General features: G+C 41.8%; 9 protein-coding genes across 9 annotated transcripts; 2 read left to right on the top strand and 7 right to left on the bottom strand.

The window, feature by feature from the left end:
• Positions 1-3605: 3605 nt before the first annotated feature.
• Positions 3606-6007, bottom strand: BCR41DRAFT_319699 (structure-specific recognition protein-domain-containing protein). The gene is made up of 5 exons (XM_022021363.1): positions 5581-6007; positions 5309-5414; positions 4952-5181; positions 3871-4765; positions 3606-3771 (listed from the first exon to the last, which is right to left on the bottom strand). The coding sequence occupies exons 1-5, from the start codon at positions 5815-5817 to the stop codon at positions 3626-3628; spliced, it is 1614 nt and encodes a 537-aa protein (XP_021883498.1). The 5' UTR covers positions 5818-6007; the 3' UTR covers positions 3606-3625.
• A 1080-nt stretch (positions 6008-7087) lies between these two features.
• On the top strand, positions 7088-8171 carry BCR41DRAFT_348992 (ESSS subunit of NADH:ubiquinone oxidoreductase-domain-containing protein). Its single transcript, XM_022023388.1, has 2 exons — positions 7088-7244; positions 7959-8171. Exons 1-2 carry the CDS (start codon positions 7125-7127, stop codon positions 8154-8156), a joined length of 318 nt encoding a protein of 105 aa, XP_021883499.1. The 5' UTR covers positions 7088-7124; the 3' UTR covers positions 8157-8171.
• A 100-nt stretch (positions 8172-8271) lies between these two features.
• BCR41DRAFT_302185 (hypothetical protein) lies at positions 8272-11095 on the bottom strand (the record flags this gene model as incomplete). Its single annotated transcript, XM_022020657.1, has 8 exons — positions 8272-8919; positions 9025-9132; positions 9233-9623; positions 9776-9968; positions 10125-10251; positions 10381-10433; positions 10573-10648; positions 10883-11095. 8 exons carry the CDS (start codon positions 11093-11095, stop codon positions 8272-8274), a joined length of 1809 nt encoding a protein of 602 aa, XP_021883500.1.
• A 549-nt stretch (positions 11096-11644) lies between these two features.
• On the bottom strand, positions 11645-13581 carry BCR41DRAFT_368842 (hypothetical protein; the record flags this gene model as incomplete). The annotated part of the gene is made up of 4 exons (XM_022026416.1): positions 11645-11775; positions 12360-12465; positions 12619-12761; positions 12879-13581. 4 exons carry the CDS (start codon positions 13579-13581, stop codon positions 11645-11647), a joined length of 1083 nt encoding a protein of 360 aa, XP_021883501.1.
• A 508-nt stretch (positions 13582-14089) lies between these two features.
• BCR41DRAFT_244224 (hypothetical protein) lies at positions 14090-14500 on the top strand. Its single transcript, XM_022020142.1, has one exon. It carries the CDS (start codon positions 14187-14189, stop codon positions 14439-14441), a length of 255 nt encoding a protein of 84 aa, XP_021883502.1. The 5' UTR covers positions 14090-14186; the 3' UTR covers positions 14442-14500.
• A 1099-nt stretch (positions 14501-15599) lies between these two features.
• BCR41DRAFT_368843 (hypothetical protein) lies at positions 15600-17840 on the bottom strand (the record flags this gene model as incomplete). Its single annotated transcript, XM_022026417.1, has 1 exon — positions 15600-17840. One exon carries the CDS (start codon positions 17838-17840, stop codon positions 15600-15602), a length of 2241 nt encoding a protein of 746 aa, XP_021883503.1.
• Positions 17841-19287: 1447 nt separating this feature from the next.
• On the bottom strand, positions 19288-23856 carry BCR41DRAFT_384827 (hypothetical protein; the record flags this gene model as incomplete). The annotated part of the gene is made up of 3 exons (XM_022027612.1): positions 19288-19305; positions 19508-19649; positions 20741-23856. 3 exons carry the CDS (start codon positions 23854-23856, stop codon positions 19288-19290), a joined length of 3276 nt encoding a protein of 1091 aa, XP_021883504.1.
• An 894-nt stretch (positions 23857-24750) lies between these two features.
• BCR41DRAFT_244273 (hypothetical protein) lies at positions 24751-25663 on the bottom strand. Its single transcript, XM_022020143.1, has one exon. It carries the CDS (start codon positions 25537-25539, stop codon positions 24817-24819), a length of 723 nt encoding a protein of 240 aa, XP_021883505.1. The 5' UTR covers positions 25540-25663; the 3' UTR covers positions 24751-24816.
• Positions 25664-27036, bottom strand: BCR41DRAFT_244276 (hypothetical protein). Its single transcript, XM_022020144.1, has one exon. The coding sequence runs from the start codon at positions 26725-26727 to the stop codon at positions 25789-25791; it is 939 nt and encodes a 312-aa protein (XP_021883506.1). The 5' UTR covers positions 26728-27036; the 3' UTR covers positions 25664-25788.
• Between the last annotated feature and the right edge of the window lie 672 nt (positions 27037-27708).

Genomic DNA, 27708 nt, shown 5'->3' on the forward strand with positions numbered 1-27708 from the left:
TTGACAATAATATGGACGCACAACTTTACATCAAACTACTGCAGGAGGATCCACAGATGTCGCTTGATGACTGGGGCCTAACTAAAAGCGATATCGTCTTTCAGCACGACAATGACTCGAAGCACACGGCGAAGATTGTTAGGAAGTATTTGGAGTCAGTACATCTGACAGAAGAGGAAGGTACACTTCTAGAGTGGCCAGCACAATCCCCTGACCTCAACCCTATTGAACACATGTGGGCAGAATTGGATAGGCGGCTCTCTAGGTATCCGGAGCGAGCTAAGAGCTGTGATGAACTATGGGAGCGAATATCGGTTGAATGGTACAGGATCCCAGTGGACTTCTGCCGCAAACTCATCATAGGTATCCATAAGAGACTCCAAGCTGTCAGTGATGCCCATGGTTGGAATACTATCTATTGATGTAAGGTTATGCCTCACAAAAGAATAAAGATCTTTGGCCACCGAATGGGCACATGTGAAACGGATTCAATGACCTGCATGAACAAAAAAGTCATTAGCTATTCAAATGAGACAAGCTAATGTCACAACGCATCACTATGACGTAGAAGAAGACGGGAGCTTTATTAAACCAAAGTATGAGTGGTGTATGCATATACGGTTTCTAGGAATGAAAAAAAGAAATGCACATGGGAATGAATTATTGAATCAGTTTTGCATGATAGTGTATATTCAATGCCGTGAGATGTACCTTCATTGTGGAAGTAAATAACAAAGCGTTTAAAGAAGGCAGGCAAGACGATAAGAGTACATGAATAAAAACTACAAATGAAGGAGCGATGGCAGCCGAACTTTTGTTGAAACTCAAGTATATTTTCTATGTCCTTCACTCCTAGCAAAGTTACCCCATATGAAAAGAAAAGAAAAGAAAAGGGAACGAAGGAGAGTAAGAACGAGGTTATTTCTAGTTCCTTTGCTGGGAGTCCTTATATTCGATTGTAGGCGCTTTCTTTTTTCGCAGTCCATTCCGTCTGGAAGCAGAGTGCATGGTGAAGAGGAGTTAGAGTGAGATGCATATATAGTAGAAATGAATGTTTCTTGGCTTAGAGAAGGGTTATTAGCATAGTGGAGGATGCTTTACTTTCAGAAGAGGCTTCTGCATCACGTCACATCAAAAAGAAAGGTAATAGTGGAACTACGGACTATTAGTGCTGAGGATGGAATCGAATGCTAGTGTGGTTCTAACAGTTAAAAAAAAAAAGTCAGACTGGAGGATGGTAATATGGTGGCAGATGGAGGATGCAAGGGAGAGCGCAGCGTAGGTAATTTGGTTTATCAGAGCTGTGCTTTATAGATGAGGAGCTTATTGACAGTATTTTCAAAGTGTAGAACTAGAGTACATCCCATGAGTATCATACGCCTAGTGATCGAGGGGACGCAAAAAGAGTTTACCTCATGTCTTTAATGGCGTGGAAGAAGTGGATGGGGTTATTACATTCATCTCTGAGATAACAGCAGCGAGGCTCATAAACTATGAGCCGAAGCCTAATTGCTGTAAGCGCTGTGGGCTCAGATGGCTAACGCCATATGAAACATGGATGTTGTACACAATGAAATATGCTGTAAAGGGATGTAAGGGATGTAAGAGAGGATGGAGCGATGTTGAATATGCTTTAGGGCCACGTCCTTTGCCAAGGGCTACCAATAGCACGGGGAAAGACCATGAAAGCTACACCGGTACGAGACAGCTTACGCACTTTAAAATAGAGCTCACACTTAATAAAAGATCGTCTTTTATCGCAGCCCCTGTGGCAGAAAGCCAAGCAGTTAAGCAGTTATCAAGCTCATTTTTGATAGTGATGGAAACAAAGGAATGACAGCGAAGGTGGCTAGGGCAAGAGCTAAAGTATTAAGAAGAGAAAGAAGCGCTGGGGCAGGATGGTATGATCAGTAGGAAGATGCATTGAGACAGGACGATGTAATCAAAAAGAAAGAAGAGCTTGGGCAAGGGGATGCGGATATATGAAATAGACTTTCTTTAGAGATTGATCAGGACAAAGGAATGATGATTGGATCAGGAGAAGCTGGAAGGTCCGGTGGTGGACGGAGCACAGTTCACTTCTGGGTATGTTATAGAATGAGGCTAAATCTGCTCCGCAAAATGAGTGAAGCAAAGGTTACCTTTGTTAGAGCTTTGCTTAAGCTTCTTTTAGATGTCTATTGCTGTACCATGAATGATAAGCTTGTTCCCTCCCTGCATTCATGTCCACAGTCTTCAGTGCCTGCCAGCGCAGGACCAGGATCAGTATTGGGACTATAAGCTTAGCTCGAGTCTTCTCATCCTACCATTCCAATCAAGTGGTAAGACTGAAGGTCATACTTTACTGCCCATTAGGGCCAAGGCAAAGAGCATAGAGGGAACCTTAGATCGCCTGTTTACTTGTTTTGATTGATCAGTCGAACAGGGATACTGCAAGCTGGTGCTATCAAGGACTTTGGCTTTGAGCAAGATAAAGTATAGGAAAGTCAGAGCAGAGAAAACTGTTTTTATTCATTATATCTGGATCCGTCTTAATCTATCAAGGTGATGCAGACGCTTCGAGACCAAATTCGAAGAGGTCTGTTGTAATAGGTTGGTACAAAGGACAAAGGGGCTCGCTCGCAGGAGTCAATGTTTGGAGAGGAACCCTGTCTAAGGAGATTCATCCATGCTCTATTTGGAGTGAGACTTCAGGATGGCAGCAGCCTTTGTTCTGGATGAGCTTGTTTTGAGTTGAGTTGGGCCTAGGAAGCCTTGAGGTAGGTCACATTAGGCTGCAGGAAGACAGGGTTGTCTGTCGAAAGTACAGCAAGGCAAACAGGGAAATGAGTCCTGTGTGGTTTGCAACAGGAGTTTAACTTGTTGTAAAAGTCTGGGCCAGCGAAGAGACGGACGAGCTGTCAGAGTTGATTAGAAGTATTGACAATGGGAGGATGGGATAATAGGATAGGATAATGGGCTAATGAAGATTGTTGGTTCATCGTGGACAATGACGACTGTATGCTTCTAGCGACAGACGATGCGCGCCGCTAGATGAAGAAGCAAGGGTCTCGTGATAAGGGAAAGACTGAACTAAGGAACGAAGCACTCTCTTCTTTTTATCGCTGTCTAGCAGTGCTCAGCGAGTTTATTCCATTCAGCTCCAGAAATTGTTTTAAATTGTTTGTCATCACAATGTTTGTGAAGTCAGATGATAAAGCAGGGATCAATCACCTAGAATATCACTTTTGTTTTTTTCTTCTGTATATATCACACACGTCGCTCAAGTTCCTCAGTTCCTCAGTTCCTCAGTCCTCAATCCTTCGGTACAGCAGCATGCCACACAAAGCCAGCACTATCCAGGCAGGACAATGTGGCAGCCTCATGAACCAATGCATGCTCTTGGCAAGAGAGAGAAATGGATCCTCAGAAGAATCTGAAAAGCTAGTAGTTGTAAAGGTTTTTTTTTTTTTTTTTTTTTTTTTTTGGCTCCATCTGCTCGAGCTAGGAGTGATTATCCAACGGGTTGTAACATGGATCAGTTCAGAAGGGATTGTACCAATGTGCCAAAAAAATATGCATGGGAAATGGATATTTTTTTTTTTTTTTTTTTTTTTTTAATTTTTGTCCAACAAGATCTTGTCTTCTACTTTTTCGACTTTTTCGCTGGTCTCTGATCCTCTTCATCATCGTCATCAGATCCGCCAGAACCCGAGCCAGAGTCGCTAACATTTTCGTCAAATTCTTCCGCAACATCACTCTCACTGTCATCAGCAACAAAGTCCTCGTCAGCTATAAATGACCAAAAATAATGTACTAGATGTTAGCCAACAAAATCTTTTTTTTTTTTTTTTTTTTTTCTTTTTGCTTTTGTCTGTTTTTGAAACTTACGACTGGACTCGCCCTCATCATCATCGCCGCCATAATCCTGAATAGTCGATTTCCTCTTGCGTTTGCCCGTATCTTCGTCTGAATCACTCTCACCCACCATCTCTACATAGCGTCCTGTGGATTCATCCTCCATTGATTTGGTCTTGATCTTCTTGTTCTGCAGAAATTCGTTCAGGTTGGCATATTCCTCCCTATTGATACTGGAGAAGGAATAATCCACTCCACTCTTCATGTTGAACTTTAGATCAAATGTCCTGGATGCAGAAGCAGCTCCTCCACCCACACGTGAAAATGTGACGGACCCAATCTCTGAATGTGGAATAAAAGTGGGTGGTTTAGGAATAAACAAAAAGGATTTGTCAAGAGGATAGAGGACTCCTTCGTTGGCTTTCATGGAGCACTTGATGGCCGATTGGTTATGATAACTCTTGAAGAATTCGGATGGGATGGTGACACGACGACCTGTGAGGGCCTTGAAAAGGGTGCTCACAATCTCATAGGTCCTGCTTTCGTATCGCTTCTCCAATTTGCCATCGTATTTGGTCCTGATCGTCTCATCATCCAAATTCAAGTTCACGTCAATTTCTTCCTCCCGCACAAATTGGAAGACCAAAAAGGGATATCGAGTCTGGCCCTGACGCAAGGGTGGATCCAATCCAATGACGAACAACACATGAAGATCATCCGGTTTAGGCAATAAAAACAATTTGATAATGCTAGTGTATGCAATCTTGTAATCCGTTGCCTTTCCACGCAGACGCAAGAAGGTAGGGAACATGTCGATATCGTAACGTCCACGAGGAGTCAAGCACAAAATGTCAGAGAATAATACAATGCCTTCGCCTGGTCCTGCGTCCCCAATATCTGCCTCGTTCTTGATCAAGTTGTAGAAAACCTATGTGTAATGTCAAAAGTAATGGCAATAAAAAAAAAAAGAATTGTCAGTTTCTATTTTGTATTACTTTGTAAACAAAAATATGTAAATGAGAAACGAAGAGCAAATGATAATGAACAATAAAAGTTAAAAGTATGTTCGTATCCTCTTTTTTTTTTTTTTTTTTTTTTTCTTTTTTTTTCTTACATTGGCATTGCTCTCTTCCTCGCCTTCACCATCCTGAGCCTTTGAACCAGGAACATAAAAACGCATTTCGACTAGTTGATCGCCTTTTCTGTTTTTCTCTTTGCCCTCACTATCAGCCGTTCCAAGTTCAATCATGACTTCATGTTTGGCAGTGAGTGATGTGTTGATGACTTCGTTTAGTGGTATCTCAAACATATCCTTGTTCTGTACACTGAATACCAAATTCCCATCTAAAAGAAATTAAAATGTAAAATGATCAGTGGGAAAGGTATAGAGGGAAAAAAACGTAATATGAAAAAAAAATATAATAATAATAATAATAATAATAATAATAGCATAAAAACAAAAAGTCCATACTTGAGAAATCAGTCTCTCCCCAGTTCCAGCCCTTGACACTCATTTCCTTAGTCTCCAATTGTAGTCCATAATTAGCCTTGATAATGTCCCGAAGTTTTTCAAAGTCCTAATTAATCCCAGGTAATAAAAGAATAAAAAAAAAATAAAAAAAAAATGTTAGAGAAATATAGAGTGAATTAAACATGCCTGTGTGTCCCTTCGTCCAATATAATATAATGGTGATAGTCATAATAAACGTCGTTGTAGTAGTAGTAATTGTAATGATTACTCACATCGCGTTGAAAACCATCAAACTTTACGATTCGACCGTCGCGAAGTTGGATACGGAGTTGAAAGTTGCGTGCAGCACGTAACCAAGTGGTTCTCTTGAGATCAGCATCACGTACGGTGAAGAGACCATCGCCCTTTCGAGCTTTCCATCCCAATCCACTCTGGGCTAGACGCAAGAGTCCCAACTCTGGAGCAAGTCCGAGGTAAATGTCGTCAAATTGATTTACTTTTTCGTTCATGATGCTTTTTTATGTGTGATAAAGTATAGTGATCTTTTGATATCCTTGCTTGTGCTACTTTTGAGGATTAAAATCGATCCGTTGAGTGTTGTGTCTGTGCCTTTGAAGCGAGTATATCAATGTTATATGTCGCCTCTCTTCCAGAAAAGACAACAAAAGGCTTCAAAGTGAATGAATGAATGAGTTTAATTAATTCTTTTTTTTTATTTTGTAGAGCAAAGGGCTAAAAAATGGGCTAGTCACCGAGCTGTGTGGCTTATACACATTGCGCTTGCCTTGTATACACACCTTTCATTTTTCTTTTCCAATCCAATTCTGCAAGGAAAAAAAAAAAAAAAAAAAAAAAAAAGAAAGACTAGTTTGACCAGGAGTACTCGGGAAGAGCACTGTCGTTGGTGAAGGAATCTGTATTAATAGCACATGGTGGTACTTGAATAGCAACGGTTGCAACCGTCGCTCGCAAGGAGGTCAAAGACTTCTTCTTCTTCAACAACCACTGTCATCACCATTACCTCAAGAGCCACAAGAGCCAACAGCAACAGCAACAGCAACAGCAACAGCAACAGCAACAGCAACCACATCACCATCAATACCAACATCATCGTTGTCAAGGGCTAAAAGTGGTAGTGCTGTAATAAAGATGAACTGAATCCCACGCCGGAAGTAAAGATTGCAAGGCAGAAAAAGAAAAACCGACTGCACCAAAACATGTTAGAGCCACTCCTTGCGCGTCTATCACGTTGCCTCGACCTACATTGGGTCTTTTGACAACATCAAAATGTGGACAGTCCTTTCGGTGGCAACTAGAGGGAGAGGTATCCCTTCCTATTTATTTATGTGTCCTAAACTGTCGGCTATGGTGTCTTCAGGGACCGAGAGCAGATTCTGATCTTATTAACTACTCACGACAATTTGAGTCCTTTCCAAGGTCAGGAGCACCATGATGTTTTTATGCAGATCAGATTCTTATTTTGATGGATCTATATGTTCAACCACTCGGCAAAAGATCATTCAAAAGGCTTTTTTTTTTTTTTTTTTTTTGATAACAAGGGACGTCAGGGTCTGATAGAAGTTTATTGATTGGGAATCAAACCCGACATAAATTAATTATGGACTCTGTGACTATTGTATATTTATTCAAATAAGGATAAATCGGCCTTAGAGCAGAGGGCTAATAAATAAATTCAATGTTCATCCACTATGTAAGCCACCGTTTCTCGTGACATGATCTTTCCTTTCGGGATGCCGTCTATTTAACTTTTTTTTTGCATCTCTTTTCATCAACATATAATAAAGACATCAAGAAAATGTCAAGCACTCTCATCCGCTCCTTCACTCGTGCACCTCTCCGTAGTGTGGCTCAGCTCCGTCGTGGAGGTGGTCATGAGGGCTACAACCTGCCTACTGGTTACCTCTTTAACGAGAAGGTACTTGACAGGGGAAAAAAAAAAAAAGAAACACAAATCAAGTGGTTTTACGGTTCTCCAATGGCTTCGTTTCTTTTCTTTTCTTTTTTTTTTTTTCTTTTTTTTTCTCTGTCACCTTTTATTCTTACAAGGAACCCCAACAAGAACAGGAATTAAATAATAATAATAACAACAACACTGACTTTCACAAGAAACATTGGAGAACAGGTTACGGATTATATCATACTACCAACATTACCAACAAACACCTTCTTAAAAAAGAGCTATATTTGTTAAAGAAGGCAGCAGGAACAAAGACCAACGCATGGAAACCCCATGCAATACCGGAACAATTGTCTTGGAACGGAAAGGAACACGGATAAAAACTCTTTTTTTTCTTGTTTTTTTTTTTTTTTCTTCCGGAAATGCATTTTATTTTCATTTCATTTCATTTCTTACGCATGGAATTCAGGAAACCGGCCTTTTTCTTTGTCCAGTTAAACCATCTCCAATATCAGATCAATTGCTCTTTATCGTTTATCCCATTGTAAAAAAAAAAAAAGATCATTTGAGGCAGCCTCAGCGGATAATCATCACCACATAATTTTTTTTATTCCCCTTTTACTATACACGATATCTCTTGACATGATAGTTCTCATCTTTTAACGATATTTTTTTTTCTTCTTTCTTCCTTTCTTTCTTTCTTTGATATTTTTATGTGGAAACCATTGATAGCCTCTTCCTCTTGGTACCAAGCGTGTCAAGGAAGACTGGGAGAACTTGTACTTTTACGGATTCATGGGCTCCATGGTCCTCGGCACTGTCCTCGTCTATTACAAACCGGATACAAAGCTCCAGACTTGGGCCATGAAGGAAGCAAAGGACAGATTGCAGGCTCGTGGAGAGGACGTCACTTACAAGAAGCAGGAATAGAAAATAGAAAGAAAGAAATAAAATAAAATAAAATAAAAAAACAAACAAACACACCTTCACATTTCTTTCTTTTTTTTTTCAGCGCTGTTTTTTTTTTTTATTATTATTATTATTATTATTCGCCAAAGATATCATTGACTCCGTCGCCTAGAATTCGTAAACCTCCACTTCGAACCCGTCGTGCAGGTGAAGGACTTTGACTCCTGCCTCGTCTCTTGAAACTTCCGCTGCTCAACAGCTGTGGACTAGCATCTCCGCCATCGTTCCCGTTCCCGTTGCTATAACCCTTGAGGTGACGCGTCGGGGATAGTTGACGTGTATGAAGCCATGCTAATGCAGATGAGGATTGACTAGTACTATTCATGCCATTACCGGCCATTATCCTTTCAGGTGTTGTGTTTCTTGAATCATAATACGGAGAAGTGGAAGAAGGTGGCAAATTCGTGGTTCCGTCACTGCATCGATAGAATCTTGACATCAATCGACGGAAAGCCTCATGGACTGCCTTGACCTTTGAGGGATCTCTAGAATAGACACGGATAATGTTTTCTTGGAACTCACTGGGGATCAGACTTGAGACCTTCTCCTTTGGAATATGGTAGGAAACTGAATGGTTGTTTTTGGAAAAGAATTTGATGTTATCGACAGGATTCCGATCCTTCATTGCATAGTTGTTCTTAAGGAACTCTACAATCACGTCGTCCACCTCCAGATGATCATTCGGTCCTTGGCATGACACGATCTCTAGTGAGTTGACATTATGCTGTTTTTAAATAAATAGATAAATAAAAAGAAAAAGAATATATACATAAGTCAATTGCCACTTTTTTCCCAGCCATATGTTTAAGACAAGTTCAAGTAAATGTACCTTTGTAAGGCGTCCTAGTTTTTCCTTGGGGATCAATAGTTCATCAACAAACTTGTAGAGGTTGCGTGTCCGGATACGTTTTATAATGGCCTTTGATTCTTCCAAGCCCTAAAGAGATGTCGACCAAGAAACAATGTCAATGTCAATGTCAATGTCACTTTGAATAGTATTATGAAGGGGAAGGAGAAAAGAAAGGAAGGATATTTACCGGCTCTCTGGATCGTTCGATCTGACGCACAATGTCGTCAGTAAGGTGAAGATAATCCTCAGGGACATTGATCATGGATGAGATACCGAGGACATTGTTTGCGGTCATCAATGCATCCACCAACATGTACTCGATCGCTTTCCCGACTCGATGCGTATAGACCTTTTTGAACAGACTGAAGCGTGTGTGATAGAGCTCATAGAGGTTGTAGACTTCCTTATGATGCCAACAGATCTGATCATCAATCACCCTGGACATCCTCATTAGGCGAGAGCAATCTATTGAGGACTTTATGCCGACGTTGTAACAATCACGTTGAAGATAATCATACTTGTCCACGTCCAGTGAGTTGCGTTTGTTGGATACGATATCAAATAGGAATGCATGCCGTCTTTGTAAAATATCCGAGAGGGGAGAAGACAAAAGTAAAATAAATGAAATGTTAGTTACCAAGCGATCATTGTTCTTGTTAAACATATTTGGGATTAATGTGTAAATGTTTAAAACAATATCGATTATGAGGTAATGAATGAAATGCCTTACTGACTGTTGCCTCGTCTCTCGCCCATGATCAAATCCTTTATGAAATTGAGTTCCTCGCGATCAATGTCCACGCCATTATCATCCACTAAATACTCAAGCATCATTTCCGAGCCCTGTTCATGTGTCCAGGTTGATCCGGGAAGTGCCCGAGGAATGAACTCGTTATCAAAAACATGACTGAATGGGCCATGGCCTAGTTGTGATAGCCAGAAAAGAAAAAGAAAAAAAAAAAAAAAAAAAAAAGATATGCATGTGTAAATATGATTGAGAACTGATTCGTCTTTTTTAAAAAACCACTTTATCTGATTATATCTGCGAAAAAAAAAGAAAAAAAAAAAAAAAAACTCACCGAGATCATGACAGAGACCGGCGAGTTTAACACATTTGATATCACTCTCACTGATCTCCAGCTCTGGTTGTGTATCTCTGAATCTCTCTACAACTTCTCCTGCAAGATGGGATGTTCCTATTGAATGCTGTAAAAAAAATAATAATAAATTAGTTATATATTCGTTAATGTACCTTATCCCGAATTCCATTCATCAGCATGAAGTGAGGTGTTATTTGTTGGCAGAGTCACGGTTGACTAGTGGTTCTTATCCTACCTCAAAACGATTATGTGTTGCTCCAGGAAAGACAAAATAAGCAGATCCCAGTTCTATTTTCATTTTCATTATCGCATAATGTAAAAAAAATAAAAAGTAAAATGATGCATTATTAATTTAGCAGTGTGTATGTCATGCATCTGCATCCTGATCAATGGTATCTAAAATTAAACTCTGGATTGTTCTATTTACGCTTTAAATCTCGAAGTCTCTGGAACTGGGGCGTGTCAATACACTGCAGACAATCATTGTCCAGCAACACATGTCCCTATCGCATTAAAAAAGAAAGAAAGAAGAAATGAAGACAAAGAGAAAGAGAAAGAGGAAAGAAAAAGGAGTTAGAGTAATAATCTTTCTTTTTTTTTTTTCCTTTTTCTACAGAGTTCTATGGGGAGGACAAAACCATTGGTGCATATTTATTTTCCCCAAACGTCTTTCATGCATTGTCAAATCATGTCATGTTGTGTTCATGTTCATGTTCAAATTTATATCCTTAACTTACATGGATTGGATCATTGATGTATTTCTCGCCCAATCCCTCATACACACCCGAATCATCACGACCGAACAAGGGTGTGAATGAATCTCGACGATAGTGGCGATGGCTCTTTGGAGTGCTGAGGATACCATTGTCATTAAATTGGTTTCTATAGGGACTGGTATCAAAGTCTGTTGAGGTAGCATCTGGGGTAGAAGAGGCTTGATGCAGATGCATGTTCGAGTTGTTTCTTGTTGACTTTGGTTGCACAATAAAGGGTGAATTGGTTTCCATTTTTATATCTTTTTTTTTATTGGAATGAGTTCGATATGAGGGTTTATGTCTTTATTAGAATGGGACAAAAAGAGAGAGAGAGAGAGAGAGAGAGCGCAAAGGTAAAGGAAGGAGTAAAGTATATATAAATGTAGGATTAGGAATGACAAAAAGAGTAAAAGTACATGAGAAAGAAAGAAAAGAAGTGAGAAATGTAATGGAATGGAATGAATGAAATGGAATGAGCAGATTTAAATAAAGTGTGTTGTGACTAGCAAAGATATTTCGCCCAAAGGGACAAGAGGGACAAGGAGAGGATTAATAAAAAAAAACAAAAATGGGAATGGGAATGGGAATGGGGAAAGGTATTAAGCACACGACTGCATATGAGCTATACAATACTCTCAAACAGTCGTCTGGAAGATCGTAATGGGCTTGAATCCAAGCACACCCGTCGTCTTCTTTGTCCCTGGAGGCGCAAGAGATCCTGACGCCGGTGTAGTCATCGTCTTATTAAACTGGAATTGTAACCACGAATGCACAGGTAAATGTGACAGACTCTGTCCACGACGCTTCACCATCGGGAGCTTCGTCGGTGCCACAACCGGGGGCAGGATCTTGGGTAGCGGTGTCAAGTTCTCTACCTGAGGACGTCGAGGTACATTCGCTTTGAAAAGACTGTTACTACTGTTACTGCTACTGTTACTATTACTGCTACCAGAGGTATGAAGACCAAATCCTGATGTCGACAACAACGTTCCTTGGCCCGTACTCCGAGATCTCGTCCGTTGAAATGGAGAAAACGGCGTTCGCGTCTGACCAGTCTCAAAAGCAGTCGTGAGTCTTGAAAAATCTCTCCAAACCTCTGCCGGTGGTTCAATAAATGGTTTTTTCTCCTCAGACGTTTGATTGGACGCCTTGTCGGTGGCAGGGGATATTTCAGGGGGTTTAGGTGGCATGATTGGATCTAGAAGCCATGATATAGGGATATGTCTAACAGATGGTTGCGGTTGCAGCGGTGGCTTCGGCTGTCGCTGTGGTTGTGGCTGTGGCTGCGCTAATGGTGTTTGCCTTGGTAAAGCTGGTCCATTCGGCTGATACGCTACATTCGAGATCTCTCTCAGTCTCGGAGGTGCCATGAGTCTGATGTTGCGTTCTGTCGCCTTAGAGATTGCTGGCATGGCATAACGTCTGTTCTGCTGGATAATCATTTTGATAAAGGACATACATTCCTGCTCTGAGAGCACCAACTCTGACACATATTCCGAAGTATTGTCCACCCGCTTTTCAAGCCAATCGATCCGAACTTCCCAGTTTGTCACCGTTTCAATTGCCTAAACACCATCAATCATAACAAGAGATAGTAGAATAAATAGAATGAATGAGGAGAGAGAAAGTGAAAGAGGAGTTGATGAGGATTGAATCGTTAAGAAAGATTCACTTTTTTTTTTTTTTTTTTTTTTTTTTTTCAGATTATACAACTGTACCTCATTGCAGTCGCGTCCCACAGCCTGAATACGCTTCTGGCTCTCTTGACGGTCCTTTTCGATCGTCCGAGCAAGACACTCTAACCGCCAGAAATTCTCTTCAATGGCTGACCTGGCAGAAGCATTGGATGCCTTGCTCTCATCTATCAATGGTGACAGGAGTGAAGGATAACATCAGCATTATGTAAAATAAAATAAAATGGTAATAAAAAAAAAAGGGAGAATGTGTAAACAACGTCAATATTAGCTTTCATTTTTACCAATGCTCTGCTGCATGACTTGAAGCTCATGCTCCATATTTCTCATGGCCCGACTAGCTCGACTCATTTGCGCTCGCGCCTTCTCCAGCTCCTCATTCATATCCGAAAGACTCAAACCAATGCCATGTCGAAGTGAATCGTATGGTTCTTCAGTTGGCTGTCCAAGCTCGTGTCTATAGTGTCCCTCATCCTCCCCTCCATAGGAGGAGCGACGTCGTACTATCGAATGATGGCCCTCAAATTGTTTGTAATAGGGAGTCTTGGCGGTCATGCTGTTCCCCTCGTGATCATTATCAGATTCGTCCTGCGAGTCCCTGTCGTCCTGATCCTCATGAAAATCTTCGTATCGATCCCAATTAAAGGACACAGCACGCGGGGAAAGCCCGGTGGATCCCAGAGTGGACCCTGATCCTGATCCTAAAGAGACCGGAGAGGACATTGACCCCTTTGTGGGCGAGACAACGGAATCTGTTTTGAATGAACGCCAGTCATTTGGAGAGGACAAGTAAGAGTGTTGTGAAGAGGGTGATGCGAATCGACCTTCGATGGTTGAATTCGAATGGAATCCAAAGCTGCTTTCTGTTGGTGACATGGGGGGTGTCATCAGAGATGCATCGAGAGCTGGGTCTACATTTCCAACCTCACGAGATGCTTGCTGTCCTAAAGTAGACTGCGGTTGTGGGGGTATAAAGTATGGTATCATGCCTACAGAAAGGCGAGCAGAGATGGAGGTTGGGTTCAATTCCTCGTTACTACAACTGTTATTGTTGTTGCTGCTGCTGTTAAGGCTAGTGATATCGGAGCCGTCGATGCCTGTTGACTGTAGTTTGGAAAAGGAATAGGAAAAGGGAGATGAAACTGGTGAGAAAGAAAGAAAGAGGTGTGGGTTATATAAGCTAAAAGTCAAAGCGCATTCGAACCTTGGAACGAGAACCTCGCATGTCGGGAGACAATAACTGACAAGATCTTCAAACTCTAGTATTATTTTTTTTTTGAACGAAGAAAAGAGAGAGAAAAAAAAAAGAGAAAGAGAAGGGTAGGTGGGATATGTGGGGTATGTGGGCACAAATGGACTAGAATTGTCAACAGGGACAGCGGTCCCCACAAGGAGCATCCCACACAAGGGCAGAGTAGGATTGCTAAGTCAAAGCAATGTGGTTTGAATAGGAATTGAAGTGTTGGTTAAGCAGGAGAAGAGAATTAGGGTAGAAGAAGAAGAAGAAGAAGCAAAGAACGGCGCAGCTACAAGACAGATGGATGTACTGTATATATATTTTTTTAAAAGGAGTAGAGTGAAGAGCAGACAAGATGGCTCAGCTTCTACAGCTTAGTCTTTTTTTATTTATTTTGTCTGAGGAAGATAATAGAAAGAAAGAAAAAGGGGTTAACAGCTTGTGTTCAATGAGTGAGAATGCAACACCAAAAAGGAGGCACAACATTCTCCCATGCGCTACTGAGCTACTGAATAAGCACAAAAAAATATTCGTTCAACTGCCAAGGGGGGTTAGACAAGTCAGAAACAAGTCATCAGTTTTGGGGATGAACTTGAATGGGATGGAATGATGGAATGAAATAATCCAATGGGATTGAAAGGAAAGATCTGGATCCGAATAAACGAAAACAAAGCCTTTTTTAGCGGAGTGTACGAAGGAAGTTGTCCATGCTGTACAGTTATAGACATGTTACATGTTATGCTTGGACTGCAGATGCACAGAAGAGTATATCGAACGTGTGAATGTTTGGATCTTTTGGTTCTCCTCGTGCGTGCACAAAAGACAAACAACAGTGCTCATGCATGGTGATGCCGAGTGTATGAATTTATCCTCCGGCGCACTCCGCACCAAAAAACATTGGCCATGTACATGTACATGACCATGGCCACATTCACCCCCAGAATCAATAACCAGAAACTTTAATAACCGAGCAATCATCGGTACGTTTCAGGGCAATTGGACTTTCTAGCAAATAGAGCCCGTACTTGATGCTTTCCTGCCGAGATCAATGCAGGTCATGAGGATAGCAAGTAGCAAGTAGCAAGTAGCACGTAGCAAGTTGAAGGTCCTCTCTAGCATAGCCTTGACGGTGTAGATCAACATCAGAATGAAAGAAAGCGGTGTGTCCAAGATTTGTGTACTCAATTGCTCTTTGAATTCGCATCAAATGACTGTGTCAGCAATGCGAGGTCGAAAATGTGACATGCAAAGGAACGAAAACATTGATTGTAGTAACTGTACGACTCTACTTTGCTATCGGCATCAAGCATACAAGTGACGGAAAGGATTATGTGCATCCGGTTTTTTTTTTTTTTTTTTTTTTTTTTTTTTTTTTTTTTTCAAGCTATTCTATACAGCGATGCCATGTATGTTATTAACGAACTGCTATTTAATAGATTTGTTTCATTACCAACCTAGTGGTTGTAAAGTGAGGAATAACCCTATCATCTAAACAAATGAGAAAAAAAAGTTGATGAAGATGTTAAGGAGGATATGCTTAACTCTTGGCGTAGACAGGTTCAAATGTAATATATTTTGTTTTATTCTTTTATTATTGTCATTATTAACAAAGGATATTACTTCAAAGTAGAAATGCTTGATGGTGTCAGCTTTGTAACATGAACATTGTGCAAGTGCAAAGATAATGCATGAGATAGGAGGAATCCTCCTTTGCATTCGAGAAATATATTCTTGTTGCAGGTTGTAATCATTCCTCTTCTCAATAGCACTATTCCAATATAGGTATTCTGTCCTGTTCTTTTCTCCTGAGCAGCTTAGATAGTGCCAGTTTTTCTTCCTTTCCAAATGAGTTGTACCTCAAGTCCAAAGTGATCAAGGTCGTGTTTGTCTTGAGTGCCTCTGACAGTGCCAGAGCTCCTTCCTTCCCAATTGAGTTGTAACTCAAGTCCAAAGTGATCAAGGTCATATTTGTCTTGAGTGCCTCTGACAGTGCTAGAGCTCCTTCATTCCCAATTGAGGTGCTCGTCAAGTTCAAATTGGCCAGACTGGTGTTTGTCTTGAGTGCCTCTGACAGTGCCAGAGCCCCTTCATTCCCAATTGTGTTGTATCCCAAGTCCAAATTGGTCAAGGTCGTGTTTGTCTTGAGTGCCTCTGACAGTGCCAGAGCTCCTTCTTTCTCAATTGAGTCCCAATTCAAGTTCAAATTGGTCAGACTGGTATTAGTCTTGAGTGCCTCTGACAGTGCCAGAGCTCCTTCTTTCCCAATTGTGTTGTATCCCAAGTCCAGATTGGCCAAGGTCATATTTGTCTTGAGCGCCTCTGACAGTGCCAGAGCTCCTTCTTTCCAAATTGAGTTTCTCTCCAAGTTCAGATTGGCCAAGGTCATATTTGTCTTGAGTGCCTCTGACAGTGCTAGAGCTGCTTCATTCCCAATCGAGTTGTTCTGCAAGATCAAACTAGTCAATGTCGCGTTTGTCTTGAGTGTTTCTGCTAGTACCAGAATTATTTCATTCCCAATCGAACTGTAACTCAGAGTGGCGGACGTCGCGTTGCCTTTGAGTACCTCCGACAGTTCTTCCTCAATTAAAGTGCTCTGCAGGCCCAAGGTAGTCAATGTTGGACTTGTTCTGAGCGCGCCTAAAAGCGCCAGGACTCCTTCCTTCTCAATCGGATTGTCTCTCAAGTCTAAAGTAGCCAAATACCTATTAACCTTGAGTGCCTCTGAGAGTGCTAGAGCCCCTTTATCTTCAATGGAGTTGCTCTTCAAATCCAAGCTGGCCAAAGTCATGTTGGTCCCGAGTGAATTTACAAGCACTCGAAAATCACCTGGTCTGATATCTCGCGGTCTCATCTCAAAGGTTAACTCATGATGATGTCGCAACTTTTGGTTTGATAAGCTGGAAAGCTTGGTGAAATCTGGAGACAGTACAATACGGACCACTTTCATAGTGTTGAGCTCTATAATACGAACAAGTTTTTCATATCTCGCAGTTGTTGAACGTAATTTCCTGGTATTGTCTTCCTGAGTACTACCAAGGTCAAGCCGAAGCATCGATATACTCGATGCTCTTAACGCATTCTCAAGTGTTTCAAGATCAGCCTTGGTCCAGTCCCAACCTCTATTGAACGTAATATCCAGCTCGTAAACACGTTTTGCTTTGGTCATGGCATCAAAGAACCCTCTGGCTGCGGCTCTGGACCTCAACTCAATGACTACTTTACCAAGCTGTGAGTCATACTCGCCACCGTTCATCTCCACAACATCTTCAAAGGCTTTCTGCTCTTTCTCTTTATATGTTGAACTGAAGTGGCCGATACAAACCCATTTGACATGGCCTGCTTCTGTCGTAATCCTGTACAAGTTGCCAAGCTTGCCATCTTCATCGTTGATTTGAAGGAATTTGCTCAGTCCTCGGAGATCTGCTCCTTCAAGTGCTTCATAGTCCTCGATTGTGTTGATGCTTTTCAAGGCCGGGTACTCAACAGAAAGTGTTCTCATATAGTCGAGTGAATAATCAATACCGGCTTTGAGATCTGGGACTGACCCAAGCGAGGCAGCCAAAGGCATCCCTACGCTGAGGCACTGTAAAAGGATGGCCATGTATTTCCCATATTTTTGAAAGAACTCTGTGCTGTTTCGGACTATATATCCTTCATGTTTGGCAAAATGGATTTGATTTTGACTGCTCTTGCCTGTCTCTACAGTGTGATCCCCGCACTCACATAGGAAATGAAGGCGGAACTTCTTTCTCAAGATATTCATTGGGTCCCACTTGGTACGATCGATAGGCAAAATGATAAACAGCCGAGGGATTGGGTACTCGTGTAGCTCAAAGGACTGGATAAGGATAGCTTCAGCTTTCTGCTGAAGGATGGCAAGTCTGTCGAGTGCTTGCTGTTGTAAATTAAGAGTCTCCTTGTGCATTTCAAGCATTCTGTCGTCCTTCTTCTTTGCCTCCAATTGCAGTTTAATAACCTCATCGTTCTTCTCCTTTAGCTCCAATTGCATTTTATGTACTTTCAGTTGCATTTCTTGCATGCCGACTTGGAGTGTATGCATCTTGCCTTACAGTGTAAACATCTTCTCGTCCTTCTCTCTGGCCTTCACTAACAACTCCTTGATCTCTTCAAAGTGAGAGTTGAAGTTCTCATTATTATGAACAGTAAGAGACAAGTTGACAGTTTGAACCAAGGTCGATGTTGGCAAAAGAGAATCTTGAACAACCAAACTTTTCAACTCTCTCGATGCAGCCAAAGGGACGACAGCATTACTGCTACTGCTGATGCTGCTGAAGTTGCTGGGTTGTGGTGCGTCTGTTATGACGTCCAGGATCTTGTCGGGGTAGAATGCAATACGCAGAGGTTCGATCCTAATAGAACATAGACAAAAATGATGTGTCAGATCGGGTTCTCCTTTTCTTCTAGGAGCATTTAAAAGAGCACCATGGTAAAGCAATATACCTATTGTCATTGGCGTCTAAAAGGAATGGAATGGGATGTCCATTCAACTTGAAGCGTAGTGCATCTGGAAACACATCTCGAATGTCCTGCAAACTCACATAGCAGGATGAGTTGCCAATGCTTGCACTGATGGAAGCAGTTCTGACACAAACTTCCTCAATGATGCCGTTTTTTGGAATTGTTGGTATTGAAGTTCTGTCATTTCGATGATGATTCAAGAGATGAAGACAAGCTGGCAAACATTTCTCTTGTAAGATGCTGATTGATCCATTATTTTTTAACTTTGCACGCAGGGGCGTAAAAATCAGATATTGCATGAATCTACCAGCTGTATCTGCATCCCATTCCACCGAGATGAAGTATCCTTTATTGAGGATAGAAATTCACCCAAAAGATGGCCTTGCCTGCAACGGTTGAAGATATGACTGAGGTGGTTAAGTCCGCCTCCTTGAGCTATTGACATGAACAGCAGTGTTGATTAGTACCCGCTCCCTGGACTTCTTCAAACAGACATCCCCAACCTGAAATGTTTTTCCAGCAGATCAAAATTATTCACAATTACATAGCATGGAAGGAGTCCACCACACAGTCCACTATCTTTTGGCATCACTGAGCACCATTCAAGATCGCCCAGGAGGACAGAATCAGGTTCTAGGGGTAGGGGAGAAACTGGTGATTCGCGTAGCGGTCTATCCAACCAAGAATGTGCTGATCTCTCAGACTATAGACAACAGCTTCTCATCCATGTAAGTAACCATACAATTGCCTGAAAGGACTACATTTTTTTTTTCCTTCTATTTTCTTCAATAACACGATGCATGTTGCTCACAAACTAGTATTTATTTTATTTGCTTTATTACTAATGTGGTACTTATAAAGTCAGGAGTGACACTCTCTCTCCTAAGAAAGAAGTTGGTTATGATGTTAAAGAAAAAAAAAAAAAAAAAAAAAAAAAAGAGTCGACACATTTTTTTTAAGATAGTATTCATTGCTCTTCAGTATTCTTTTCCCAGCTAGTGTAAGCAGGTTTAACCGTAATATTTATATTTTTTTTATATCTTATCTTACACTGGTAAAATATCTATGGATGCCACCTAGCAGTTTGGCTTGATGCTATGGCTGTTAGAGACAAAGACTTGAACATGCAATCAATCAATTTTTTAAAGTCTCGAATGACAACCATCTATAGATCAGTATGGAGATTCGGTAACCTACCTCTAGCGAAAAAGGAGCCACAAAGGCGTTTTGTTTTCCATTAGGCTGGAGGAAGAAGGAGTGGAAAATAGTGATTGTTGCTAGATGCGCTAAAAGAGTAGAAGCAAGTAAATGGTGAACAGAGTGCATCATGATGATATGGCTTGATATATAGTTTTTGCTGATTGATTTTTCACTGATTGATTTTACTTCCTTGGTATGCATGCAATAAACGGTTATTTTCTGCTAGGAGAAGACACAGAGAACTGGGTCTAATCTGTCCATGAGTTGATGGAAGTTAAAGGGGCAAATTTGCCCGGTTTACGGTCCGAGGGATAAACTAAATGATTAGGGCCAAAGAAGTACATGTTTCTTTCTTTCTTTCTTTCTTTCTTTCTTTTTTTCTTCGTGTAATGCCTCGCGCCGTGGCAGCACACAGCCGCGGGTCCTTAGGACCTTAGTAAATAGACAATCCGTAAGACTGTGGCTTCACCACGGTCGGCTCTTGTAAATGATATAGCTATATGGGCCTAGCATTCTGTACAGGACCACTTACGGCGTTATTAAGGTAACTGAAGTTGAAAGCTTGAGTTCAGCAAGCATTAATCACTACAGTGCCAAAAAAGAGCTTCCTATAATTGTTAAACGCCGAATTTACTCCCTTTTCATTGCTCTAGTTCTCAACTCCAATACCAATGTTAGTATTCTATATCGGTCCTGAAATACACTCTTATTCAGGATTCCGTACTAAAGTACTATGCACGACTCTTATTTTATGTTTCATTGCTAATGCAGTGATTAAAAAATGAGGAGTGGTCCTGTCATCTAAAAAAAAAAAAAAAAAAAAGCTGATCAGCATGTCAAAGAGAAAAAAAAGCCGGCACATTTTTTTAAGGTAGCATTCATATATATATTTGTATTGTTATTTTAGAATGTAAAAAGAAAGAGTGAAGAGGAGATTGCTCCAGAGTAAAAACGCTTATTGTTGCCAGATTTGTAGTATGCACATTTTAAAAGCGCAAAAACATGACGCATAAGATAGGAGGAGCCTCCATTAGCATTCGAGGGTTACATTAATCTAGCGGGTTGCTATACTGAAAAACGCTCCTTGAAATTCTCGGGTGAGGCGGTCTATAGTCTATCAGATCCATTGAGCAAATTGAGTTGTTGCCCAAGTCCAACCGAGCCAAAGTCGTATTTGTCTCGAATGCCTGTGCGAATGCCCGAGCCCCTCCTTCCTCAATTAAGTTGCACCTCAAATCCAAATGTGTCAAAGTAGTGTTTGTCTTGAGTGCCTCTGAGATTGCCAGAGCTCCTTTATCCTTAATGTTGTTCATCGTCAAGGCCAACTTGGTCAAAGCCATGGTAGTCTTGAGTACCTCTGAGAGTACCAGAGCTCCTTCATCCCCAAAGCGGCTTCTCTCCAAACCCAACTTGGTCAAAACCATATTTTTCTTGAGTGCCTCTAAGATTGTCAGAGCTCCTTCCTTCCCGAATTTGTTGTAACCCAAATCCAAATATGTCAAAGTCGTATTTGTCTCGAGTGCCTGTGCGAATGCCCGAGCTCCTCCTTCCTCAATTAAGTTGCTACGCAAATCCAAATGCGTCAAAGTCGTGTTTGTCTTGAGTGCTTCTGAGAGTGCCAGAGCTCCTTCATTCCCAATTGAATTCCATTCCAAGCTCAAGTTGGTCAAAGTCGTGTTGGCTTTGAGGGCCTTTGATAGTACCGAAGATCCTTCATCCCCAATTAAGTTGTCCCCCAATTCTAAATTGGTCAAGGTCATGTTTATCTTGAGTGTCTCTGAGAGCGCAAGAACCACTTCATCTCTGATTGTGCTGTCATGCAAATGCAAAGTGGACGAGGTCATGATGCCTTTGAGTGTCTTTGACAGTTCCCCCATAACTAGGCTGTCCTGCAAGCCTAAAGTGGTCAAAGTTGGGTTAGCCTTGTGCGCATCTAAAAGTGCCAAGACTCCTTCCCTCTTAATTGGGTTATCCCTCAAGTCCAAAGTAGCCAGAGCCGTATTAGACTTTAGCGCCTCTGACAGCGCAATGGCCCCTTCATTTTCAATCAAGTTGCTCCTCAAGTCCAACCTGACCAAAGCCTTGTTTAGCTTGAGCGCCTCTGAGAGTGCCAGGGTCCCTTCCTTCTCAATCCTGTTGTATCTCAAGTCTAGGCTATCCAAAGTCGTATTTGTCTTGAGGGCCTCTGATAGTGCCAGAGCCCCTTCAGCCCCAATTTTGTCGTGCAAGCTCAAATTGGTCAAAGTTGATTTGGCTTTGAGCGCCTCCACCAGTATAGCGGCCTCCTCTTTCTCAACTAAGCTGCCCCACAAGCCCAAAGCTGACAAAGTCGCGCAAGTCCTGCGTGTATCTAAGAGCGCCAGAGCTCCCTCCTTCCCAATCAAGTTGTTCCTCAAGTCCAAAGTAGTCAAAGCCGTGTTGAACTTGAGTGCCTCGGACAATGCAAGAGCTCCTTCATTCTCAATTAGGTTACACACCAAATTTAGATTGGACAAAGTAAGATTGGACTTGAGCGCTTCTGACAGCGCCAGAGCTCCTTCATTCCTAATTTTGTTGTTCTCCAAATCCAATAAGGTCAAAGCCGTGTTGGTCTTTAGAGCCTTTGACAACGCCTGAGCTCCATCATCCCCAACTTCGTTGATACTCAAGTCCAAAGTGGCCAAAGTCGTGTTGGTCTTGAGTGCTTTTGAGAGTGCCAGAGCTCCTTCATCACCAATTGAATTATAACAAAAGCGCAGAGTGATCAAAGTTTTATTGGTTTTGAGTGCCTCTGAGAACGCAAGAGCCCCATAATCCCCAATTGAATTGCTCCACAAGTTCAAGGCGGCCAAAGTCTTGTTAGATTCGAGTGCCTTTGCGAGCGCAGTAGCTCCTTCATCCCCGATTGAGTTTGCCTCCAAGTCCAAATATGTCAAAGTCGTGTTAGTCTTGAGCGCCGCGGCCAGTACTAGAGCTCCTTCATCCCCAATTGAGTTGTCGTACAAGTCCAAATACGTCAAATTCGTGGCAGACTTGAGCGAGTTTACAAGGACTCGAAGATCGCTAGTTCCAATCCACCGAGGCCTTATCGCAAAGGATAACTCATGAAGGTGTGATGACGCCTCAGTTTGTAATTTGGGGACCTTTATGACATCCGGTGATAGAATGATATGAATTGTTCTCATATTACCAAGCTCCATGATGCGAAGAAGCATTTCATATCGCGTGGATGCTGCAAGCAGTTGCCTCGTAATGCTTTCACGAGACCATCCAAGGTCAAGTCGAAGAATTGATATATTCGACACTCTCAGGACATTCTCAAGTGCTTTAAGATCTGCCTTGGTCCAATCCCACTTGAGTGTGATATCTAACTCGCAAATATATTTGGCACTAGTTAAGGCTCCAAAGAATTTACCAGCTCTGGTTCTGGATTCCAATTCGATAACGACTTTACCAAGGCGTGGTTCGTATTTCCCACCATTCATCTCCACTGCATTTTTAAGCCTTGTCTGATCTCTCTCCTTATACGTCGGATGAAAGTGGTCGGCACAGACCCATTTGACATGGCCTACTTCTGTCGTGGTCCTGTACAAATCGCCAAGCTTCATATCTTTACCGTTGGCGTAAAGGAATGTCCCCAGTTGCTGGAGATCGGCCCCTTCAAGCACCTCATTATCATCGATTGTTCTGATGTTTTCCAAGGCCGGATACTTGACAGAGAGTGCTCGCATATAATCGAGTGAATATTTGATACCAGCAGCAAGTGGGTTTGGGCCCGATGGTGGAGAAAGAGTCGAGGACAATCTCATTCCTACTTCGACCCACCGTAAAAGGACGAAAATGTGTTTCCCATATTTTCGAAAGAATTCTGTACTGTTTTGAAAATCATACCCTTTGTGTTTGGTAAAATCGAGTGCGTCCTTACTGCATTTGCTTGTCTCTGCAGAGTGAATGCCATATTCACATAGGAAGTGAAGGCGGAACTTGTTCCTTAAGATATTTATTGGATCCCACTTGGTTAGATCGATAGGTAAGATAATAAAGAGTCGAGGGATTGGGCACTCGTGCAGCTCAAGCTTCTGCATGAGAGTAGCTTGGGCATGCTTTTGGAGGATTTCAAGTTTGTTGAGGAGCTGAGCACGTTTTTGGAGGAAGGTAAGTTTGTCAAGGGCTTGATGTTGTGAACTAGTGACCGTTTCATCGTTCTCTTTAGCTTTTAATTGCAACTCAACCAGCTTGTCATTCTTTTCTTTGATTGCTTGGGACTTGTTCATCTTTTTAAGGTTAGAGTTGACATCCACAGTCTGCGTGCTATTACTAGCAGTAGGAGCGGAGTTGGATGGTCGAGCAGCTTTTCGTAATCGCATAAGAGAGTTCAGAATATCCGACGCCCCCAAAGCTGGTAAATGAACATAAGTACTTCTGTAGTTGTTGTGCGACGATTCCATAGTGACTTCCAAGGCCTTGCCAGGATAGGTTGCAATGCGTAAAGGTAGGATTCTAAAATGGAAGAGGGATTAGAAAATAATAAAAAAATAAAAAAAAAATATGAATGTCATTGAGTTCTCTCATTTCCTTTCCAGAGCAATCGAATAATCGCAAAGCAGAATACCTGCTGCCATAAGTGCCACTAAGGAAATTAACAGGACACCAACCCTCCTTGAATAGCACTGCGTCTGGAAACACGACTCGAATATCCCGCAAACACACAAATGACAATTTGTCGTTTCTTGCAAATAACAATTTCTCGTTTCTTTCAGAGCCGTTTATAGTTCTGACACGAACTTTTTCAATTCTGGTGTTGTATCGGAAATGTTGGTATTGAGGTTCAGTCATCTTGGTGTTAATTCGAGGAGGAATGGTGACAAGATGGAAGGATTCCTCATTTCACCTTTTTTTTTTTTTTTTTTTTTTTTTTTTCTTTTTTCTTTTTTTCAGCTTCGCCATTTGTGTAACAAGGAATGGACAGTGCATCGATTTAATGAACTGTCCCAATTCGATGATGTGCCTGAATATGAATTGGGTTTCTTGCTACAGATGCTTCTACCAACCATATATCTCTTTGAGTATTTCTTGCTCTCTGTCTTTGTACTGGACTGGACTCCTGTCTAATGGGCTAATGCGTTTTAAGCTGGGACCACTCTACGGCATCCTCACTCCATTAGCTATGCTGACATAGACAGGTTCAACTGTAATATCTTTTTTTTATTTTTGCTTAAAAAAAAAATCCTTCCTAGTAAAATACCCATTTCCAGTTTTCTACACAAATAAATATCCTGAAAGGACAAGCATACTGCATGAGAGGAGCTGGTTGAGATCATTCTTTACTAATAGCGTCCATAGATCTTCTTCACCTCGAGTACCTTGGACAGTCCAAGAGCTCCCTCATCCTCAATTGGGTTACTATGCAATCCCAACCTGATCAAAGTCGAATTGACCTTGAACGCCTCTGACAGTGCAATGGCTCCTTTAATTCTAATTTTGTTGGCATTCAGTTCCAAATATTTCAAACTCATGTTGGCCTTTAGCGCCTTTGACAGCGCCAGAGCACCTCCGTCTCTAATACAATTGCCATTTAAGCTGAAATAGGTCAACGTTGCGTTGACCTTTAGTGCCTCTGACAGTACAAGGGCCCCCCCATCCCCAATCTTGTTGCTATTCAAGTATTTTAAAGTTGTATTGGTCTTGAGTAGCTCAGACAGTGCAAGGGTCCCTTTCTTCTCAACTGTGTTACCCTCCAAGTGCAAAGATCGTAGAGCCGCGTTGACCTTGAGTGCCCTTGACAATGCTTGAGCCCCTTCCTTCCCAATCGAGTTTTTTGTCAAGTACAAGCAGGCCAACGTCGTGTTGGCCTTGAGCATCTCTGACAACACTAGAGCTCTGTTCTTAACACAGATGCTATGCAAGCCCAAATCTCTCAACATCGTGTTTGTCTTTAGTACCTCTGACAGTGCAAGAGCTCCTTCATATCCAATTGGGTTGCAACTCAGGTTCAAACTACTCAAGGTGGTATTTGTCTTGAGTGCCTTTGAGTGCCAGAGCTCCTTCATTCCCAATTGAGTTGTAAATCAAGTCTAAAGTGACCAGATATGTGTCGTTCTTTAATACCTCTGATAGCACAAGGGCTCCCTGATCCCCAATCCTGTCGTCGTACAAGCTCAAGTAAGGATTCGCATAGCCCTCGAGTACCCCTATCAGTGTAAAAGTTTTATTCTTTCCAAAAAAGCCACCCCACAAACCCAAAGTAGCCAAAGTCGGGCTTGTCTCGAGCGCATATAACAGCGCCAGAGCTCCTTCTTTCAAAATGAGTTGCTCCTCAGGTCTAAAGCGGTCAAAGTCGTGTTAACCCTAAGGGCCTCGGACAATGCAAGAGCTCCTTTATCTCCAATCGAGTTGCAATTTAAATTTAAATTGATTAGTGTCGTGTTACTCTTGAGTACCACTGAGAATGCCAGAGCTCCCTCATCTCCAACCGCGTTGAGGCTCAATTCCAAGTGTGTCAAAGTCGTATTAGATTTGAGTGCCGCTGAGAGTGCCAGAGTCCGTTCATCCCCAATTGAGTTCGAACCCCATCTCAACCATAAATCGGTCAAAGTTGTATTGGTCTTGAGTGCTTCTAAGAGTACCAGAAATTCTTCATTCCTAATTGATTTATCAACCAATTCCAAGCGCGTTAAAGTCGTATTGGTTTTGAGTGAATTAAAAAGTATCCGCAGATCATCATTTCCAATCTCTCGAGGCCGCATCTCAAAAGACAACTCATGAAGGTGTGGTGGCTTTCTGTTTGGTAGCTTGGAAAGCTTGATGAGATCTGGAGGTAGTACAATTCGGATCGTTTTCATTTTGCGAATTTCTATTATATGACCAAGGATTTCATATACTTCATATGTTGAACGTAGTTTCCTGGCAACGATCCCTTGAGCCCATCCAAGTTCGAGTCGAAGAATCATTACACTCGACATTCTTAGAACATTCACTAATGCTTCAAGATCAGCCTTGGACCAAACCCGATGGAATTTGATATCCAACTCGTAGACATGTTTTGCATTGGTCAAGGCACCAAAGAATTCTCTAGCTCTCTTTCTGGAATAGAATGCGATAGCCACTTTGCCAAGTTGCGAGTCATATTTAGCACCTGTCATCTTCATTACATTTTCAAACACACTCTGTTCCTCCGCTCCATATGTAGAACGGTAGTGTTCGACACAGACCCATTTGACACGTTCTGTTTCCGTCATGGTCCTATACAAATTTCCAAGGTTCCTCTCCCGTAATCGGATTTAAGGAACGTACTCAGCTGTTGGAGATCCGTCCCATTAAGTGCCGCGTAGTCCTCGATTGAAGTGATGCTGTTTAAGGCCGGATACTCCTTTGAGAGCTCTTTCATATAGTCAATTGAGCAATCAATATCAATGTCGAGTAAATTTTGGGAATGATGACACAGAAGCAGATGAGGGCGTTCCCATCCTCAACTTGAACCACTGTAAAAGGATGAGCATACACTTTCCGTACTTTTGAAAGAACTTTGTGCTGTTTCGGATATCATATCCTCCATGTTTGACAATATGGCTTTGGTTTTGACTACCCTTGCTTGTCTTTTCTGTGTGATATCCGCATTCACAAAGGAAATGAAGGCGGAGCTGGTTCTTCAAGATATCCTTTGGGTCCCATTTGGAGCTGTCGACAGGTAAAACGATAAATAATCGAGGGATTGGACATTCGTGTATTCCTACGTTCTGGTTGAGGATAGCTTCAGCTTTCATTTGAATGATGGCAAATCTATTGAGGGTTTAGTGTTGTGAGTTGATTTTGTCATCCTTCTCCTTAGCCTCCAGCTGTAGTTTATGCACCTCCGATTACAGTTCAAGCATCTTGTTTTGCACTTCTAATATCTTGTCGTTCCTCTCTCTGGCCCCCGGAAGCAACTCTTTAGTCTCTTCATACTGAGGGCTGATATTTTCGATTTGGACGCTATTGTGAACAGTATGAGAATAGTTGGAGGGTTGAGCCAAGTTCGATAATGGTAAAAGGGAGTCTCCCAATATCGGCAAATGGATAATGGAGCTGCTGTTACTGTTGCTGTTGCCGTTGTCACTGCTGGACTGTGGTACTTCTGTAATGATATCCAGAATCTGGTAAGGATAGAATGCAATACGTGGAGGTTCGATTCTAATGGAACAGGTAAAGACATGTTTAAATGGTCCTCTCCTCTCCTTTCC

The sequence above is a fragment of the Lobosporangium transversale genome (assembly GCF_002105155.1).
Source record: "Lobosporangium transversale strain NRRL 3116 chromosome Unknown BCR41scaffold_9, whole genome shotgun sequence".
In the NCBI taxonomy this organism is placed as follows: domain Eukaryota; kingdom Fungi; phylum Mortierellomycota; class Mortierellomycetes; order Mortierellales; family Mortierellaceae; genus Lobosporangium; species Lobosporangium transversale.

Bases quoted from the DNA above. Each gene is read 5' to 3' on its own strand.
- BCR41DRAFT_348992 (XM_022023388.1), top strand. From the start codon at position 7,125: ATGTCAAGCACTCTCATCCGCTCCTTCACTCGTGCACCTCTCCGTAGT. The intron at 7,245-7,958 runs GTACTTGACAGG...AACCATTGATAG, and splicing joins GTTACCTCTTTAACGAGAAG to CCTCTTCCTCTTGGTACCAA.
- BCR41DRAFT_244273 (XM_022020143.1), bottom strand. From the start codon at position 25,539: ATGAAGGAGCTCTGGCACTCAAAGGCACTCAAGACAAATACCACCTTG.
- BCR41DRAFT_244224 (XM_022020142.1), top strand. From the start codon at position 14,187: ATGGCTCAGCTTCTACAGCTTAGTCTTTTTTTATTTATTTTGTCTGAG.
- BCR41DRAFT_319699 (XM_022021363.1), bottom strand. From the start codon at position 5,817: ATGAACGAAAAAGTAAATCAATTTGACGACATTTACCTCGGACTTGCT. The intron at 5,415-5,580 runs GTGAGTAATCAT...GGGATTAATTAG, and splicing joins TTGATGGTTTTCAACGCGAT to GACTTTGAAAAACTTCGGGA. The intron at 5,182-5,308 runs GTATGGACTTTT...AATTTCTTTTAG, and splicing joins GGGAGAGACTGATTTCTCAA to ATGGGAATTTGGTATTCAGT.
- BCR41DRAFT_244276 (XM_022020144.1), bottom strand. From the start codon at position 26,727: ATGACGGAAACAGAACGTGTCAAATGGGTCTGTGTCGAACACTACCGT.